The sequence below is a fragment of the Hippocampus comes genome, unplaced genomic scaffold, assembly GCF_001891065.2.
Source record: "Hippocampus comes isolate QL1 unplaced genomic scaffold, H_comes_QL1_v1.1 scaffold90, whole genome shotgun sequence".
NCBI lineage: Eukaryota > Metazoa > Chordata > Actinopteri > Syngnathiformes > Syngnathidae > Hippocampus > Hippocampus comes.
The window spans coordinates 787,188-802,616 of record NW_017804912.1 but is presented as its reverse complement, the minus strand read 5'-3'; the positions used below and the strand labels follow the sequence as shown (position 1 = coordinate 802,616).

At 46.7% G+C, this 15,429-nt stretch overlaps 2 protein-coding genes across 4 annotated transcripts in view; both read left to right on the top strand.

The window, feature by feature from the left end:
* Nucleotides 1-7,510, top strand: part of LOC109524631 (pituitary adenylate cyclase-activating polypeptide type I receptor-like) — a 25,698-nt gene extending 18,188 nt beyond the window's left edge. For 2 of the 3 annotated variants that reach the window (XM_019884634.1, XM_019884640.1), the window contains 13 exons: nt 360-510; nt 2,084-2,186; nt 2,785-2,898; nt 3,364-3,467; nt 3,815-3,915; nt 4,769-4,901; nt 5,019-5,172; nt 5,243-5,303; nt 5,377-5,446; nt 5,531-5,622; nt 5,984-6,113; nt 6,342-6,383; nt 7,214-7,510. In XM_019884634.1, coding sequence (XP_019740193.1) covers nt 454-510; nt 2,084-2,186; nt 2,785-2,898; nt 3,364-3,467; nt 3,815-3,915; nt 4,769-4,901; nt 5,019-5,172; nt 5,243-5,303; nt 5,377-5,446; nt 5,531-5,622; nt 5,984-6,113; nt 6,342-6,383; nt 7,214-7,402 — 1,350 coding nt within the window. In that variant the 5' untranslated portion in view covers nt 360-453 and the 3' untranslated portion in view covers nt 7,403-7,510. The remainder of the gene's footprint in view (nt 1-359; nt 511-2,083; nt 2,187-2,784; nt 2,899-3,363; nt 3,468-3,814; nt 3,916-4,768; nt 4,902-5,018; nt 5,173-5,242; nt 5,304-5,376; nt 5,447-5,530; nt 5,623-5,983; nt 6,114-6,341; nt 6,384-7,213) is intronic. The other variant, XM_019884647.1, reaches the window with a different exon arrangement.
* A 2,834-nt stretch (nt 7,511-10,344) lies between these two features.
* The window catches only part of LOC109524599 (complement factor H-like), a 13,277-nt gene continuing 8,192 nt past the window's right edge, over nt 10,345-15,429 (top strand). The window contains exons 1-13 of the mRNA XM_019884585.1: nt 10,345-10,614; nt 10,731-10,913; nt 11,228-11,333; nt 11,432-11,508; nt 11,572-11,754; nt 11,842-12,024; nt 12,136-12,330; nt 12,581-12,760; nt 13,170-13,334; nt 14,160-14,327; nt 14,419-14,577; nt 14,807-14,995; nt 15,136-15,327. Coding sequence (XP_019740144.1) covers nt 10,545-10,614; nt 10,731-10,913; nt 11,228-11,333; nt 11,432-11,508; nt 11,572-11,754; nt 11,842-12,024; nt 12,136-12,330; nt 12,581-12,760; nt 13,170-13,334; nt 14,160-14,327; nt 14,419-14,577; nt 14,807-14,995; nt 15,136-15,327 — 2,050 coding nt within the window. The 5' untranslated portion in view covers nt 10,345-10,544. The remainder of the gene's footprint in view (nt 10,615-10,730; nt 10,914-11,227; nt 11,334-11,431; nt 11,509-11,571; nt 11,755-11,841; nt 12,025-12,135; nt 12,331-12,580; nt 12,761-13,169; nt 13,335-14,159; nt 14,328-14,418; nt 14,578-14,806; nt 14,996-15,135; nt 15,328-15,429) is intronic.

Here is a 15,429-nt window from a genome sequence, read left to right as displayed (position 1 = left end):
ATGCACTCACGCCTCAGGGCACAATTGACAAGCCCGGCGTTCGACCTCTGGAAATAAAAACCGACGTGATTGCTGTACTTGTGTTGGGCCTTTCGCAATCGATTCCATCGAACGGACAAATCTTCATGAACCGAGGCGTTGCCTTCTCACTTCATTTGAGCTCACGCTACGTAAATGTTACGAATGTTTCAATTTACAAAACGCGTGACGATTGGTGACACGGTGTCGACATTGAGAAGCGCAATGACGGCTTGTGTGAGACACGCGTGTGCTGCGGAGACCAAAATCAAGCAACCTTTTATTGTCAACATTTTCACACGTTATCGTTTTCTTCTTTCCGCATTTGTTGTTGTGTTCAGAAGCCGAGGTGAGCTGTGCTCCTCCTGCTCCTGCTCCCGTTCGACTCTTCGGCCATTCACGCGTTGAAAAGGAAACTGGGCACAAAGCAACAAAATGTTAAGCGCTGGCCTCAGCCCGCTCGTCTGCGCCGTCTTTCTGCTCCAGCTGCTGGTAAGCACGAAGGTCCTTTGGCATCACCTCCACCTGAACATGACGCTGCTGTTATTTGTTCGCGTCTGTTTGCAGGAGGACTCCGAATTGAAAAACAAAACAAAACTCTTTTCCTGCTAATGATAGCATGGGGAAGGTGCGCGAGAATTGCGGTGAAAATAAGTGTTTATGTACTGTCTTTATGGGCACTCCCTTTTTTTCCCCGCACACTCGGAGGGGACGAGGTGTTAACCTCTCGGCTCGACATGACCCGCATTGTTAAGAGGAACCAGATGGGATTTTCTGCCCGCACACGGAGATTGTTTGCGCTGGCCGCAAGCCATGCCAAATAATTAAAGCGGCCTTCAAGTGAATTACCCGCACTTGGTCGATGAGTCCCGTCAATGAAAGATGATCGGTTGCCATATCAGGCTTTCAAGAATATTTAGACATACAGAAAATACTGTTTGGCAATCTGAAACTGTCTGGCTACAAGGAGCTAGTCAAGAAATAAAATGAATCCAGTCGCCAATATCGAAGGCACTTCTTGATCAGTTGGCCAACTGAACATGTCTTGCAAGTATAGTGATGGTCTATCCTCAAAAATTGCACCCAAATCGGCTTTTGGGTGCACTGGTCGTATTGGCGCAAGCCGAGAATCGCCGCGGGAGCTTCCTGCCCGAGACACCTGCAGACATCCTTGCTCCTTTTTGGCCTGCGGGGAGCGGAGTCGTGGCGTAGCGCCCTTGATACATAAGGCCGGATCCATTTTGGCCCGCAGGCGGGGGCACCCGTTCGCACGGGATTCCGGTCGATGAAAAAGCTAGCATGGCCGCGGTTTGTCCAATACAAGACGAGACGCGCAGATGGCAACGCCAGCTATTTATCAGATGTTACAATATTGCTCCGGAGGTGCTGTCAAGGATATCGCTGACCTGCCGGTAGTGGGGGCACGGTGTATCGCGGGGGTGCCCAAGTCCCAGAGCCTGTTTTCGGGTGTCTCCCTCCACCAAGACCCCCGATTGAAATGATCGGGATCCTGAGCAGGCTTGCTGACTTGAATCGGGTGCGTTGGAGGAGGGAGGCGTCGAACGCAGGCAGGACTGGGGCCACTGGAGGACCGCACTCGGGCAGCCCTGCTATGTTGCATGCCGAATCCAAACCGGAGACGCGGGACGCTTTGTCCCAGCGTAAAGCCATGGCATGGCGCAGCTGTTACTCAGCTCGAAGGAGGAAAGAATCTTGGGTTGCGGAGGCCCCAGCTGTGACCTCTCGTCCCAAATTGCGCTGAGGCCACACGGGATAATCCGCATTGTAGAAGCGGCCTGCGCCTCCAACGCGCGGCCAATGTGAGCCGACGTGAGCCAAAGTGCATGCCTTCAGATATTTCTTGACTTGTTTTCACGAGCAAAGCGCCTTCCTTTGGGTTGGCTACGGGATCGTGTCAGCTGCCCGCGGATGCGGTCGAGTCAAACCGAGCCGCAACTCGGGTTTGACTTGACGGCACGCACCAGTTAAAGCATCGTTGCGTTTTCCCTGTTCCAAACATGACGGCGACTCTCTTTTGTCTCGTCACCGCCGTTCCGTTTGACAGGTTTCATGCCAGCAAGTCCCCTCCAACTGCGTCATCAAGAGGGACGAGGAGAAATGCTCTGAGATGATGGCCTTGGACCAGAGCGGCAAGGATTCCGAATTCGGTAAGTCCAGGCAAGTGTCTGCTTGCTGCTGAGCCACGAACGGCTTTCTTTCATTGTCGATAACAAAAACATTTCCGAAGCGACTGCCGGTGACATTGCAAAATGTGGCTACCCCACCAAAGACAGCCAAGAAAAATCCGATCAACGTTGAAACGGTAACACAATGAATGGCGGCATGCCAAGTGGCGACTTACTTGAAAGCACATCCAAAGAAATAAAGATCTGTCGACACGATCCACCAAACAAAAGAGCTGAAAACTTGTTCCCAGCTGTGTCCTCGTCTGACCGAGCCAACGTTTCCACTCAAAGCCGTCAAAGCGTTCATTCCCGGCCAACGCGTGCGGCGCGCCGGTCCACACTCGACTCGACCGGAGAAAGTGGAAGGGGCGGGGCGCGTGCTGAGCAGAATATCGGGATGGCTGAAATCTGGCCAAGTCTTTAAGAGGCCGACAGCTTTTTGTTTGCATCGGCGATGACACGGCGGATACAATATCGGTGAATGGATTCGGGGAAAGTGAGCCTCGCAGAGCCCTGAAATGGGGACGCTTGTAACGGCCGAAGAAGGCTGCGGGCACATTGAGCTGTGTTGTGTCTCGAGGGTGTCCGTGGATGTGGGACAACCTGACGTGTTGGCGCCCGGCCAGCGTCGGCGATGTGGTCCAGGTCAACTGTCCTGAACTCTTCTTGCAGTTCATGAGCGAAGACGACTACGGTGAGTGAGTTCCACGGACTGTTGACGATTCACCAAGAAACCTTGTCCGAATGACGGCCGGGATTTTTCACGATTTCATCGTAAAAAAAGGAAACATTTACGGGGTCACGGATGTTCATTGAAAATGAGCGATTGGAGGACGCGTCGACCTTACACTGTCGATTGGAAAGTATCGGTGTCAACAATGGCAATGCGAGCCCTGTATTTGTTGGGTATCGGATCACTGGCAAACTATACAGTATCATAAAGCAATAGTTGCGTTGTCAGCGTTTATAAAAGAATGCAGGAAATGAAAAGAACGTTGCCTGTCCAGTGAACATTCGTGCGACTCGGCACTGTTTTATCGCCTCGACTGTTTTTATGTTCTGAATTCGTGGTTTGAACCGATTTGGATTTGTACTTGGATGTACGGCGCTACGCTCGTTGTCGAAAAGTGAACGTGGGTCATTTGCATTGTATTTCCAGAGGTGGGCAAGGTCAGTCGCAACTGCACCGAGTTTGGCTGGTCAGAGACGTTTCCTCACTACATTGACGCTTGCTTCTATGAAGAAGGCAACAACACTCATCCGGTGGGTACACAAGCACCCGCGCAAATGCCACTCGAGCGTGACGGCGCTGCGGCCGGGAGAGAATTGACACGTTGCGTTTCCAAATTGGTGATTTTCTGCAACTGTAATTTATTAGCCAGGGTGCCGCCACCGTTGGAGAGGTGGGCGGACTCTGGGCATTCTATAGTATTGTGCTATTCTGAAAGAACGAAAGAAATATCCAGAGAAAAGGCAAATGAGGATTTTTCTGCCACTCTACGGACACATTTTTGTCAGAAATGTTGGTTAAATTCCAAATTTCATGAGCCTTTCCCATTTTCCATGTCCAAAAGTTGTTTTTTTTTTCCTCCTTTCTTCCTTTTCCAAAGCAGGACATGTACTATGCGTCAGTGAAGGCTCTCTATACGGTTGGCTACAGTACATCTTTGGTGTCGCTCACCACAGCCATGGTCATCTTGTGCAGGTTCAGGTGAGCAAAGGCATACCACGACTACAGATTTCACGTCTGGCTCGACAAAAAAAAGGAGTCGATGAGCAAGATTCTTTTTCGCTGATGATGCGGCAGCCTTTTGTACTTCGGTTTTATTGCACGCTGTCTTGTTCTGCCATTGTTTGCACGCCACTTGCTACTTGGAGTGCTCGCAAGAAGTGATATATTTGGATATTTGGCTTTCAGGTGAAATTGATGGAAAAAAGTTCATGCAACGGTGACGTCGTATGATGAATGGAGGACATTGAAGTGGAAGGATGCACTGGCGATTTCCTCACCTCACATCATTCATTTTTTGGCTTGTCCTGACATTTCACCTGAAAGCCGGATACCCCTCACTTTTTGTGAGGAATGTACACCAGGAATACACTGTTACTGTTGACCCATTAAAAATGTTTCATTTGAAACTTCCCAATCTGAAAATCTTTTGCTAAGATTTGCCCAAGATGGCGCCACAAGAGTGGCTGCCTTTACAGCAGCACCTATACTTTTGTTCTTCTACTTTCTTCCTTTCATAACTTTGCTGCTGTCAATTGGGAATTTCTCCGTTATGAGACGAATCATGGTTTTCTTCTTCTTATTCTATCGCCACTGGAAAATCTATCCATTCGTTGAGCTTTATGCTAGTGCTAGCGCGTTACTTATGCTTCCAACCCTGTTACGATTGCTCCATCGATATGGAATCAATGTTTTCACAACTGCCTGGCTCTTATGTGCTTTCTTTGACGCGGACCCCAATTGTCTTCAGTCTGACGCAAAACGCAAAGGAAGTGTGGCTTCAGCGTGGACGTCCTCCAAAACCCTTCTCATGGCATCTGCTTTCCGCCTACAGGAAGCTGCACTGCACGAGGAACTTCATCCACATGAACCTGTTTGTGTCGTTCATCTTGCGAGCTATTTCTGTCTTCATCAAAGACGGTGTGCTGTACGCCAAGGAGGACAGCGAGCACTGCTTCATCCATACCGTGAGTGGCCGCCGTCGTTCGGTTGCGTCGTCGCGGTTCAGACCAAACACGTGCCCGGGTCGTCCAAAGTCTCCCCCCCCGCTAAGACGCGTCCGCTCTTCGCAATCTCTCCTGAAGTTGGAATGCCGGGCGGTGATGGTATTCTTCCATTACTGCGTCCTCTCCAACTATTTCTGGCTGTTCATCGAGGGCCTTTATCTCTTCACGTTATTGGTGGAGACCTTCTTCCCCGAGAAGCGATACTTCTATTGGTACATCATCATTGGCTGGGGTGAGGCTGCCGGACTCCGAGATGCCGGTTTTCATTTGCATTCTTATGATCAAATGAACCTCCGTGATAGGAACGCCGACCTTGTGCATAACCGTCTGGGCGGTGCTGAGGCTGCATTTTGATGACATCGGGTAGGAGAGGCAGCAGACTCTTGAGCCCCGCGGTTGGAGGTTGATTTTCAGCCGTCGTCGTCTTCTCTTTCAGATGTTGGGACATGAATGACAACGCTGCCATCTGGTGGGTGATCAAGGGGCCTGTGTTGGCTTCAATTATGGTGCGCTTTCTGCCTTCCAACTTGCTCTGCGATGTGCTCATTTGTCACGATCATCATGTCTTTTTTTTTGTCTTCTTTTTTAAGATCAACTTTGTCCTGTTTATTGGCATCATCGTCATCCTCGTCCAGAAACTGCAGTCCCCAGATATCGGAGGAAATGAATCTAGCATTTACCTGTAAGTAACGTTTGTCTCCCTCACCTCAGCACTTGAGAACAACCGGCGCAGTGTACAAAGTGCTGTGCAGGGAGCAAAAATCAATCGTACAATCACGATAAAAGCAATACATTCATAACGAAGACAGTAAAAAGCACAAAAGAAGCAGTACCGCTCATATAAAGAGCCAAAGAATCCAAATGTCGTTTGCTCTTGACATCGATAAGCTCCCGCTCGGACATTTCTAAGCACCACCCAATATTCTCCATATTCGTCCAACTATGCCCAAATGTCGTTTGCTCTTGACATCGATAAGCTCCCGCTTGTACATTTCTAAGGACTCGTTCATCGAGAAGGACTCGGTCTTTTTGCTATTTGGCAGGAGGTTGGCGCGCTCCACTTTACTGCTCATTCCTCTGTTTGGGATCCACTACACCGTGTTCGCCTTCTCTCCCGAGAACGTCAGCAAGAGAGAGCGTCTCGTGTTCGAGCTCGGCTTGGGATCCTTTCAGGTAACCGGCGAGGAGCGTTTTCCTCGGGAGGAAGTGATCGGCGTTCCCAATTGGATGGCTGCGCACCTAATTTGATTTCAGCGTCCAGCTTGTCGTTGTACTCGCATGATTTCATCGTGCTGCGGGATTCCCGGACAAAAAGCTCCCCCTCTTGTTTCCGTCATCTGGGTCTACTTTGTATTTTCATGAAACTTCATGATTTTGCATCTCATCATTGCGTTCTTTCAGGGGTTCGTGGTGGCTGTCCTCTACTGCTTCCTGAATGGAGAGGTAAATCTCTCTCTCTCTCTGTTTTGACTTCGTTCAATAAAACGGCAATCGCTAATTAAATAGAAATGAACTATGTACAGTACAGCAAGTGAAAAATGAATTCTGTCACTGAGCTACATCGCCAAGAGCGACAAACAGAGACATTTTCTTGCAGTTATTATGCACCTTGTCGCCTTGTCACGGAGGCGGGAATGTCGTCCCAATGAGTCTCGAAGCTAAGTTGACGAGGACAGAAATAGATCCTGGGTGAGTGAGCGGCCCGACAAGCTCTAAACCGAGGAAGAAAATCCAGAAGCATGTGTTCCAGTGCCCCACCCGACGCAGGTCACCGGGCGCCTACTTTGAAGCCCACCGGGGGCGGCGTGGTTAGGTTGGCCACAGCCGAAAGAGGAATCGTGCGAGAAGGGAGACATGGCGGTCACGTGCTGCATGACCCGCGAGGCTTTTCTGAGAAGTCCCTCATTCGTTTGGCATCGGCAAATTGTTTTGCGGAACAACCTATTATTGGCAGATAAACTCTCGAATCGCTGAGCAGAGAATCAACGTTGACATGAGAGGAGAAGCTTCATTCTTGGTCTCAAAGAAACGAACGTGCTTTGGAAGCATCTCGTGGCGTCCGCAGACAATTTGCTATTGCCGCAAATTGACACGTCCTCTCGAATAAAGCGTAGGGAGAGTGAGCGCTATTCGTTTTTTGTTAGAGGTAGACCCCATCGTTTGCGTAATTCCATCCCGCAGTTTGACAACGGGAAGAAACCTCGGACGGCAAATAGAAGAGAGCGAAGCCCGAGGGTCCCTTGATAATGACCTTGTGAAGTATATCCCTCAAGGTGCAATCGGAGATCAAGAGGAAATGGCGCAGCTGGACGGTGAACAGGTACTTTGCTGTGGACCTGAAGCAGCGGCACCCTTCGCTCGCCAGCAGCGGAGTGAACGGGGGCACGCAGCTGTCCATCCTCAGCAAGAGCAGCTCGCAGATCCGCATGTCCAGTCTGCAGGCCGAGACTCCCGCCACCTGAGCCGCCACGCGGCCCCATGGATCGGACGCCGGCAACCCTACCGCCCCTGCGCGCCTCACCCGATGAGCGGCCCCGCCGACCCTTTGGTCAATCCCCGCCCAAATTGCGACCCCGACGAAAGCATCGTGGAAACCGCGCTCCGCTCAGATGACCCAGAGCGATGTCTCGTGTAACATGCTTCAAGCGAAATCGGCCGAGGATTCTTTCAATCTGTCCCGTCGATATTTAGATGGATTCCACAGGCCAAAGAGCTCCGAGGAATGGACAGCGGCCGGCTTATTTCGCCTTTTTTTCTTTTGTTCGTGCACCTCAGGGACGGTGGTACGTGCTACAAGAAAATGTGTCGCTTCAAAGACAAATTTCATCAAATTGTAGAAGGCCCTCTTATGGTGATCAAGTACTTGATAGAGAAATCAATTTTCACGCTAATATTGGAATTTGGTTTGATCACAGACGATGTCGTGATGGCTTTGCGGGCAAACGGCTGCCGGCCATCTCGGAGGACGAGTCGCCCCAAGCTCTTGCCTTCGACTTGGAGTCCAGAAGTGTTTTTTTGTTATGGACTCTGTTGGACCCGCAGCAGTCTGAATTGGGACTGTGATTTGGAGGTCCCGAGACATGAAATCACAATCCGCTCGGTTAAGATCTCAGCTTCTTAGGATTTCAAGAGGCAAACCTCCTCCGTCCCAATTGGGTGCATTTTTTTCACAAATCTCGACTCGAGATCATTTCTGTGGTCATTTTGTAGGTCGGAGCGTTGGGCTCGACGCCAGCAAGAGGTACTTACTGTATGAGTGGCCGCTCGTGCAAAAATAAAAAATTGTCATTGCATGAAATTTCAAGATTCACTCCTGCGAAAATGCAGCCCTCTTAACATTGTTTTTTTTTTTTGGGGGGGGGGGCGCTCTCTTTGGGCATGCATTGGAAAAAAAACAATGCACTTTTAAGCTGATCCTCGACCACTGATGGAACGTTCAAAACTACTGTACCTTTATTCTTGTGAAACGCTCTTGGCAGTTTTGGCAAAGTGTTATTTTTTTAAACCTGGGTGGCTGCTTTTTTGCTAAAGAAGAGCAGAACATTCAACCGATTCTTTGAAAAAAAGAGCCATGCTCGATTACACTGTTGTGCGTGTGGATAACAGCTTTTTTTCCCCCTCCACTCCAGTTTGCACATTTTGGGGTGTTTTTATTCTCGCGCGTTATGTTGCGAACGGATAAGAACAGAAAAAGCACAGCGGTCGGCTGTTTTGGAAGGACTCTGGTTTCTTTTAAGGTCTAAATTAGGTAGTAAACATGGTCTGTGGCAAAATATTGCGAAAAAGCTCAACTGTAGTGTGACATATAAATAGCGATGTTGTATCGTATCAACGGATTTGTCCGTGCTTCCAAGTGGAGTTCAAGTCGCCGTCTTGTGCTGTGATTGTGCAGATTTTTTTTGGTTGGACAAATACGTTGGAAGACTTTACTAAAAATGCAAAGCTTCCTGGAGTGCTTCTGCATTTGCTCACAAGTGATCAACACGTTTGTTTTCACGCCAACCGGGAATCCACAAATGTTGTTGGAGCATGTTGTAAAACTACTGCAATACTATTTTTTTTGGGGGGGGGGGGGGAATATGCTTTTCAAGAAAATGGTGAGGAAAAAAAATATTTTTTTTCAGGTATTTTCCTTGTGATCTTATCGCTGTTGAAATGATTCATTGTAGCGTATTTGTGAGTTGTCATTGCTTGTTGGTGTCAGTCAACGGATCAATGTGTGCGTTCCAACGCACCCCTTTCAGTGTACTGAAGGCTGAATGTCAAATTTCTCTTTGCCACTCCTGAGATCCCGTTGTCTGATTTCAACCAGCACAGCACACAAGTGTGCGGCTTCAGTGCGTTATGAAAGTCATGACAATAAATGTTTGAAGGTCAATCGTAGTATCGCTATTATACAATTATTTTAAAACCTTTTTGGTGGGGGGGGGGGGGGGTCACGTAGCTTCGTCGCTCCATGTTGACAGGACACCTGGTCACACTGATCAACAGCAAATTTTAATCTAGATGTCTGCATGTGTCCGTAATTGCATTTTTGATGCTGATTTGGAAAAAATTAGCTTTACTTTTTTTGTTGTCGATCATTTGTTTTTAAGTTGTAAAAGTTTGCGCAATGTGGATTTTCCCATGTGTTGTAATTTATAGCTATAACGTGACATTTCAGGAAAAAAAAATTGCACCAGTTGCTCAACTTAACCTGACGTTCATAAATATTACAAAATACATGACCGTAGTGCAGCTGACAACGACAATGATGATATGCAAGAGGGGAAAAAAAAAGACAAGGGGTGATTTGGAATGAAAATGTCATCTGGAAAAGTTCACTTCGCTCGATTGGTTTATTCAGTGACACATCCAGTCACAACACGATGTACCAAAAATCTCCTGTTGAGACAGACCCTTCGTCATTGCATTGCTCAAGCACCTTGGTGGCCTTTCAAGAGTCAAATCTGAGGTACACCTCGTCCAACATTACAAACTTTGTACTTTTTTTTTTTTAAATAAAAATATATGGCGCAGCCATCATTCATTTGCCCACACGGGCAAACTAACTTCTTTCATTCTGTTAATGAGCAACCGATTGAATGCTGAACTTTGATGAGAATAGCGGTGCCTATTTTGTTTGCGCTATTGATCTCTGCGAATGATTACCGAGAAAGCAAAACAAAGAAAAATAAACAAAAAAACCTTACCATTGCAAAATGGCGCAAATCGCCAGCTTGCATGGCCAACTACTTCGCCTGCGCAATGTAGATGGCGGTGTGACGGAGCTACTCCATTGACGTCACGTCATTTCATACGTTCTGACATTCGTGACGTATGCAAACGCGCTCGGCCGTTCGAGGTGTACGCTTAAAATGTGGCGTTGAAGGTGCTCAGGGACCAGCCTGTGTGTATGAGTGTGTGGCTCCACATTCCTCCCCTACTGTGAGACGGGACACAACGGGAGACTTGCGCAAATATATTGTGCAATACACCCACCGCCCCCACACACACTTTTTTTTTAACAGTGTAATCCGCAGCTGAAACGTTGTACGTATACCGATGTCGTGCGGGCTCCATTTTTAGTTGCAAGCGGTGACGGTTGTGAGAGAAGAGGACAAAATGAAGACAATAGCGCAAAGCTGTGTCCTCTTATTGTGGATGCATACTTTGACCTTGGTGAAATGTCAAGGTAAGACGAAAGCGGCGTAAAAACGTTTCGGTCGCAGTGGCTTTGGTCGGATCTTTGTCGCGTCGGTGGAAGCACCCGGCGACCGAGAAATGCATTCTTGTACTTTTGACTTGCAGAGTGCACACTTGAAGATTTTATGAACGGTCGCCTGTACGATTCCAATTTTGACACGACCAGTTTGGAGGCCAAGTACCCCAACGGGCAGCAAGTGCGAGTGGGCTGCAATGTTGGCTACAGCGGATTTTTCCGAATCATCTGTACCGATGGAAGGTGGCAGTCTCGTGGAACAAAATGTCAACGTAAGAGACGCTTTTATGCATTTACCGTATTGGCGGAGGCTATTGTGCGGTTTTTTTGTTCTGTTTTTTCTCATGAAGGAAAAACACAACAGGTTTGTTTGTGTTACACTTGGCACCAACGTTTGACTTCCAAAGCTGACGGACAAAGTGTAGCTTTTGCAGCATTGCACTCGAAGATGGATGATAAGATCTGACAGTATTGGTGTTTCGCAATAAAAAAAAATATATATATATGCACTAGCATACATTTTTGTCAAGAATCCTATCCAATATGCTTAACCTTTCTCTCTTTCTCTCTCCCTGGCACAATGAAGCAAAGCCGTGCGGTCACCCCGGTGAATCCTCCAATGCAAATTTTCATTTGGAGCAAGGCGACGATTTCGTCTTTGGCTCCCAAGTCCAGTACACTTGCCACGAGGGGTATGGCAATCACGAAGTTCTCTATCGCAAATAATCCAGTCAATCCCAGTGTACTTGCTGTTCAATCACTTTTCCCCCCCACATTGTTTGTGTTTTAGTTACGTCATGGTCAGTCGGTTCAACTACCGCCGTTGCATGGTGGACGGGTGGAGCGGGACCATTCCAGTCTGCGAAGGTACGAGCTACTCGAGTTGCGTTGGTGAAGTGTCCTCAAAGTGAAGCCTTCCATTTCCTTCAGCGATCCAGTGCCCCTACGTCAATGTGGAAGACAACGTTGAAGCGATCGGGGACATAGAGGAAGCAAACTACGGTAACGTGGTTCGATTTAGTTGCAAGAACAACCACGAAATCCTAGTCGGTTCATCTGAGATGTCCTGTAATGAAAACGGAGAGTGGAGCGGCCGTCCTCCCAAATGCGAAGGTACATTTGTGCAATCGTATTGCCTTTTCGATCAAAATGATTTGACGATTATTCATATTGCTTTGGTTTTCTGTGATTCATCACCAGCGGTCAAATGCACAGTGCCACAGATTGAAAACGGTTTCGTGCCTGGAAAAGTCCAAGAGTACAAAGAACACGACATATTGTCCTATCAATGTAACCCACGCTACAAGTATGCCGAAGCCAGACCTTCGGCGTGCACAAAAGTTGGATTCCGAGCTGAGTGGAGCCCCCGTCCCGCGTGCGAATGTAAGAGTTCCCGTCTCGGCTGGTGCAAACACAAAGACAAGCGCTTTGGACTGCATCGGTGTCGATTCCGTGACCTCACTCCAAATCATTGCACGATTTGCTCCGTTTCAGTGATTAAATGCAAAGTGTCACTGCCGCCCATTGATGGAACCAGCTACAAACCTGCTCACACGTCCTTGTTTACACCTGGCGCCACACTCAACGTCACATGTGGAGCTCGCCACTGGATTTCAACCACGCAACAGATCTCGGCGGTATCCACATGCAAAAACGACGGGAAATGGAGCATTAGACCAATATGTCAGGGTATGGTGAACACGCATGCTGGAGTCATTACAAATTATGGCTGTCAAGCCAAAAAGGAGTCATGATGATGATGATGATGATGAAGGTGATGCAGGACTCGAGACAAACGTTTTGCACTGGTGTGCCCAAATTTCCCACTGCATCACAGTCAACATTCCAGGCCGCCCAAATTGGTTTCCTGCCTCGAGCCTTGCGATGCTCATGATGTTATTGTCTTGATTAACGAATATCTCCAACGTGTGCTCTGCAGAGGTGACCTGCAGTAACCAAAGGGACCCCAGCGTATGGCGATGGGACATCTATTGGGGGCAGAGCGTAAGATTGGGTACTTCTGTTGACTTTACCTGTCGGTCAGGCTACAAGAGAACAAATGGCTCCCCAAAGGTCACATGCACCAGAGACGGGTGGAAACCAAATCCACCCTGCCAAGGTAAGGTGCAAGTGCACCGTTCACAGTTCCCGTGTTCGTCACGATGCTAAATTGTGTGTCAACCAAAAAGCTCTCTTCGGGATCTTTAGTCTTCTTTGCCTGCACAGTTTGTTGAGTTTTAAGAGTTTGAAATTGAGGATTCTCTCATTCACTGCTGTAATCTTTTTTCGTTTGTGTCCAAGTTTAATTGTCTTTTTCATATTACCCCTGCATTCTGCCTTGACCGCTTCCTTGCACTCGGGTCCGCCTGACTTTTGCCTGCAAGTCACCACGACAATCCCAACTTTTGTGACTGACTAGTCCTGTATTTTGTTATTTTTACATTTGACATTCATGGTTGTCAGAGGAGTCATAGAAACAAACGATGTCATCGAGCAATAACGAACTACATCTCTGTTTTTCTTCCCAGAAATAACATGTGACAGCAGGGATATCCAGAGTGCAAACATCGCTGACGGTGGCAAGCAAATATATAAAAATTATGAAACGGCCTATTTCACGTGCAAAGGTTCTCAAGACTGGTTTAGCCTAACTTGTTCTGAAAACGGCTGGCAGGGAAATGTGTATTGCCGAGGTAAGAAAGAACACTACAAATGTATTCATTTTTAATCTACGACTGCATGTTGAAAGGATGAGCTGTTTTTTTGTCAGTCCATTTGAAAGCTATTACTGTGCTTGTATATAACGCACACATTTGTATTTATTATCCCATTTTGCATGTATGTCAATTAATAGCAACCACGTAGACATTTTAATTACTGCACTTGATTATGTCAGGAAAAAGGTATAAACACCATGTTTCGAAGTACAGTACATATGCGTCGCTATTTGGACATCCCTAAGGGACTTGGAGCATAGACGTGAAAACTAAAAAGACATTCCAAACATTAACAATCAATATTTATAATAATCTGTTTGACACAAACATTAAATGAATAAACCAAGATAACATACCGTGTGGCCCTTGTAAACCGACAGTACATCAATTGAAAATACAGTAAACGAGACATTACGTTTCGTCTCTCCCTTCCGCAATCCCCCCAATTCCTTCGCGCCATCCGGCATACGTGACCCAAACCGGAAGTGAAGTGTTCTTTCAGAAAATATTAAAAATAATAATAATTTGATAATATTCAAAAGAAAAACACATACATCAAGGTATATATGGAAACAAATACACATTCATAAAATAATAAACTCCAAAAATATTACCAATTTTAGTTGTCATGGCAGCCAATTGAAAACACGACGCGAGACAGCTTTCCGTCGTACACGTACAGCGAAGATCAGGATTGAGAGAGTTTAGCATTGCGTAAAAACATAGAGTGTCCAAAAAAAGTCGCCCATGTGCGAGAATCACATCCAGGAGTTTATAAGCAACTCGTTTGACTCATTTCAGGACACCAATGTAAACAACTTGACCTCAGCAACGCATACGTTATACGCAATCAAAAGACCTATTACAACGAAGGCGAACGCGCCCGATACGCCTGCACAAATGATGCTGATCGGCAATTCACCGTCACCTGTGAGTTGGGTGGCTGGACCGGAATTCAGAACTGCTCAGGTAAAAATCATGCTCGTGTACTGCAGATTAAAAATGTGCTATGACTGCATGCCATTTTGATTGGATGGGGATTCTTCGTTTCATACCACAGTGTGTCTCCAACCTGATGTCCTCCATGGCTTCGCTGTCGGTCCGGTACATGACACACTCTACTACACGTGCGACGAAGGGTATAAACTTGCCACGAAAGGGTGGTGGGGCGAAGCGAAATGCATTGATGGTCTGTGGTTTGGACTGGAACAATGTGTGGGTAAGGGTGGACACCTCTCAGTGTGACGCACATCACATCTGTACCATTGTTGATTTTCACCATCATGATTTGATCCTACCGAGATCTTAATTTAACCATTTGCATGTCACCACAATGCAATCTCAAGACTAGTTTTTATTTTTATTTATTTATTTTTACATTTGCTAGCAATGTGGTGTATTTCTTGCCGTGTTCTTCAACCTTCCATTTAAATGTGTTTCTAATGCAGAAAAAAATAAGTGTGGGGAGGTACCTGTGATCGCTAATGCCAAAATCAAACACCAGAGGAATAGAAACGGAAATGATGACAGCGTCCAGATTATTTGCAGGGATGGATACCAAAATCAGATTGACCGCTTATTGTGTGTGGGAGGAAAATGGGATTCCAATGGATTACCGTTTAACTCCATCTGCACTCGTGAGTTAACATACTCACACACATTATTTATACACACACACACACACACACAAACATGCACACGCACATTTATATATATATAAAATGTTTTTTCTCCAATGTTATGATGGTTTTCTTTGTCTCAATTATACATCCTGCAGTTGTTGATGGGACCTGCAGTCCGCCTCCGAAAATTGAGAACGCAGTCATTCTGACTGCATTTCAGAAGGAATACTTGTCTGACGCTAAAGTAACATTCAAGTGCCGGGAGAACTATATGATGGAAGGAAAAGACACAATCACGTGTCAAAATGGACGATGGGACATTGTGGACAACGACATAAAGTGTACACGTAAGTGAAAGATTAGTATTCTTTTTATTTTTTTAAATTTTATTTATATTTTCTTATTTTATATTTTTTATATTATTTTTATTATTTTTATATTTATATTAA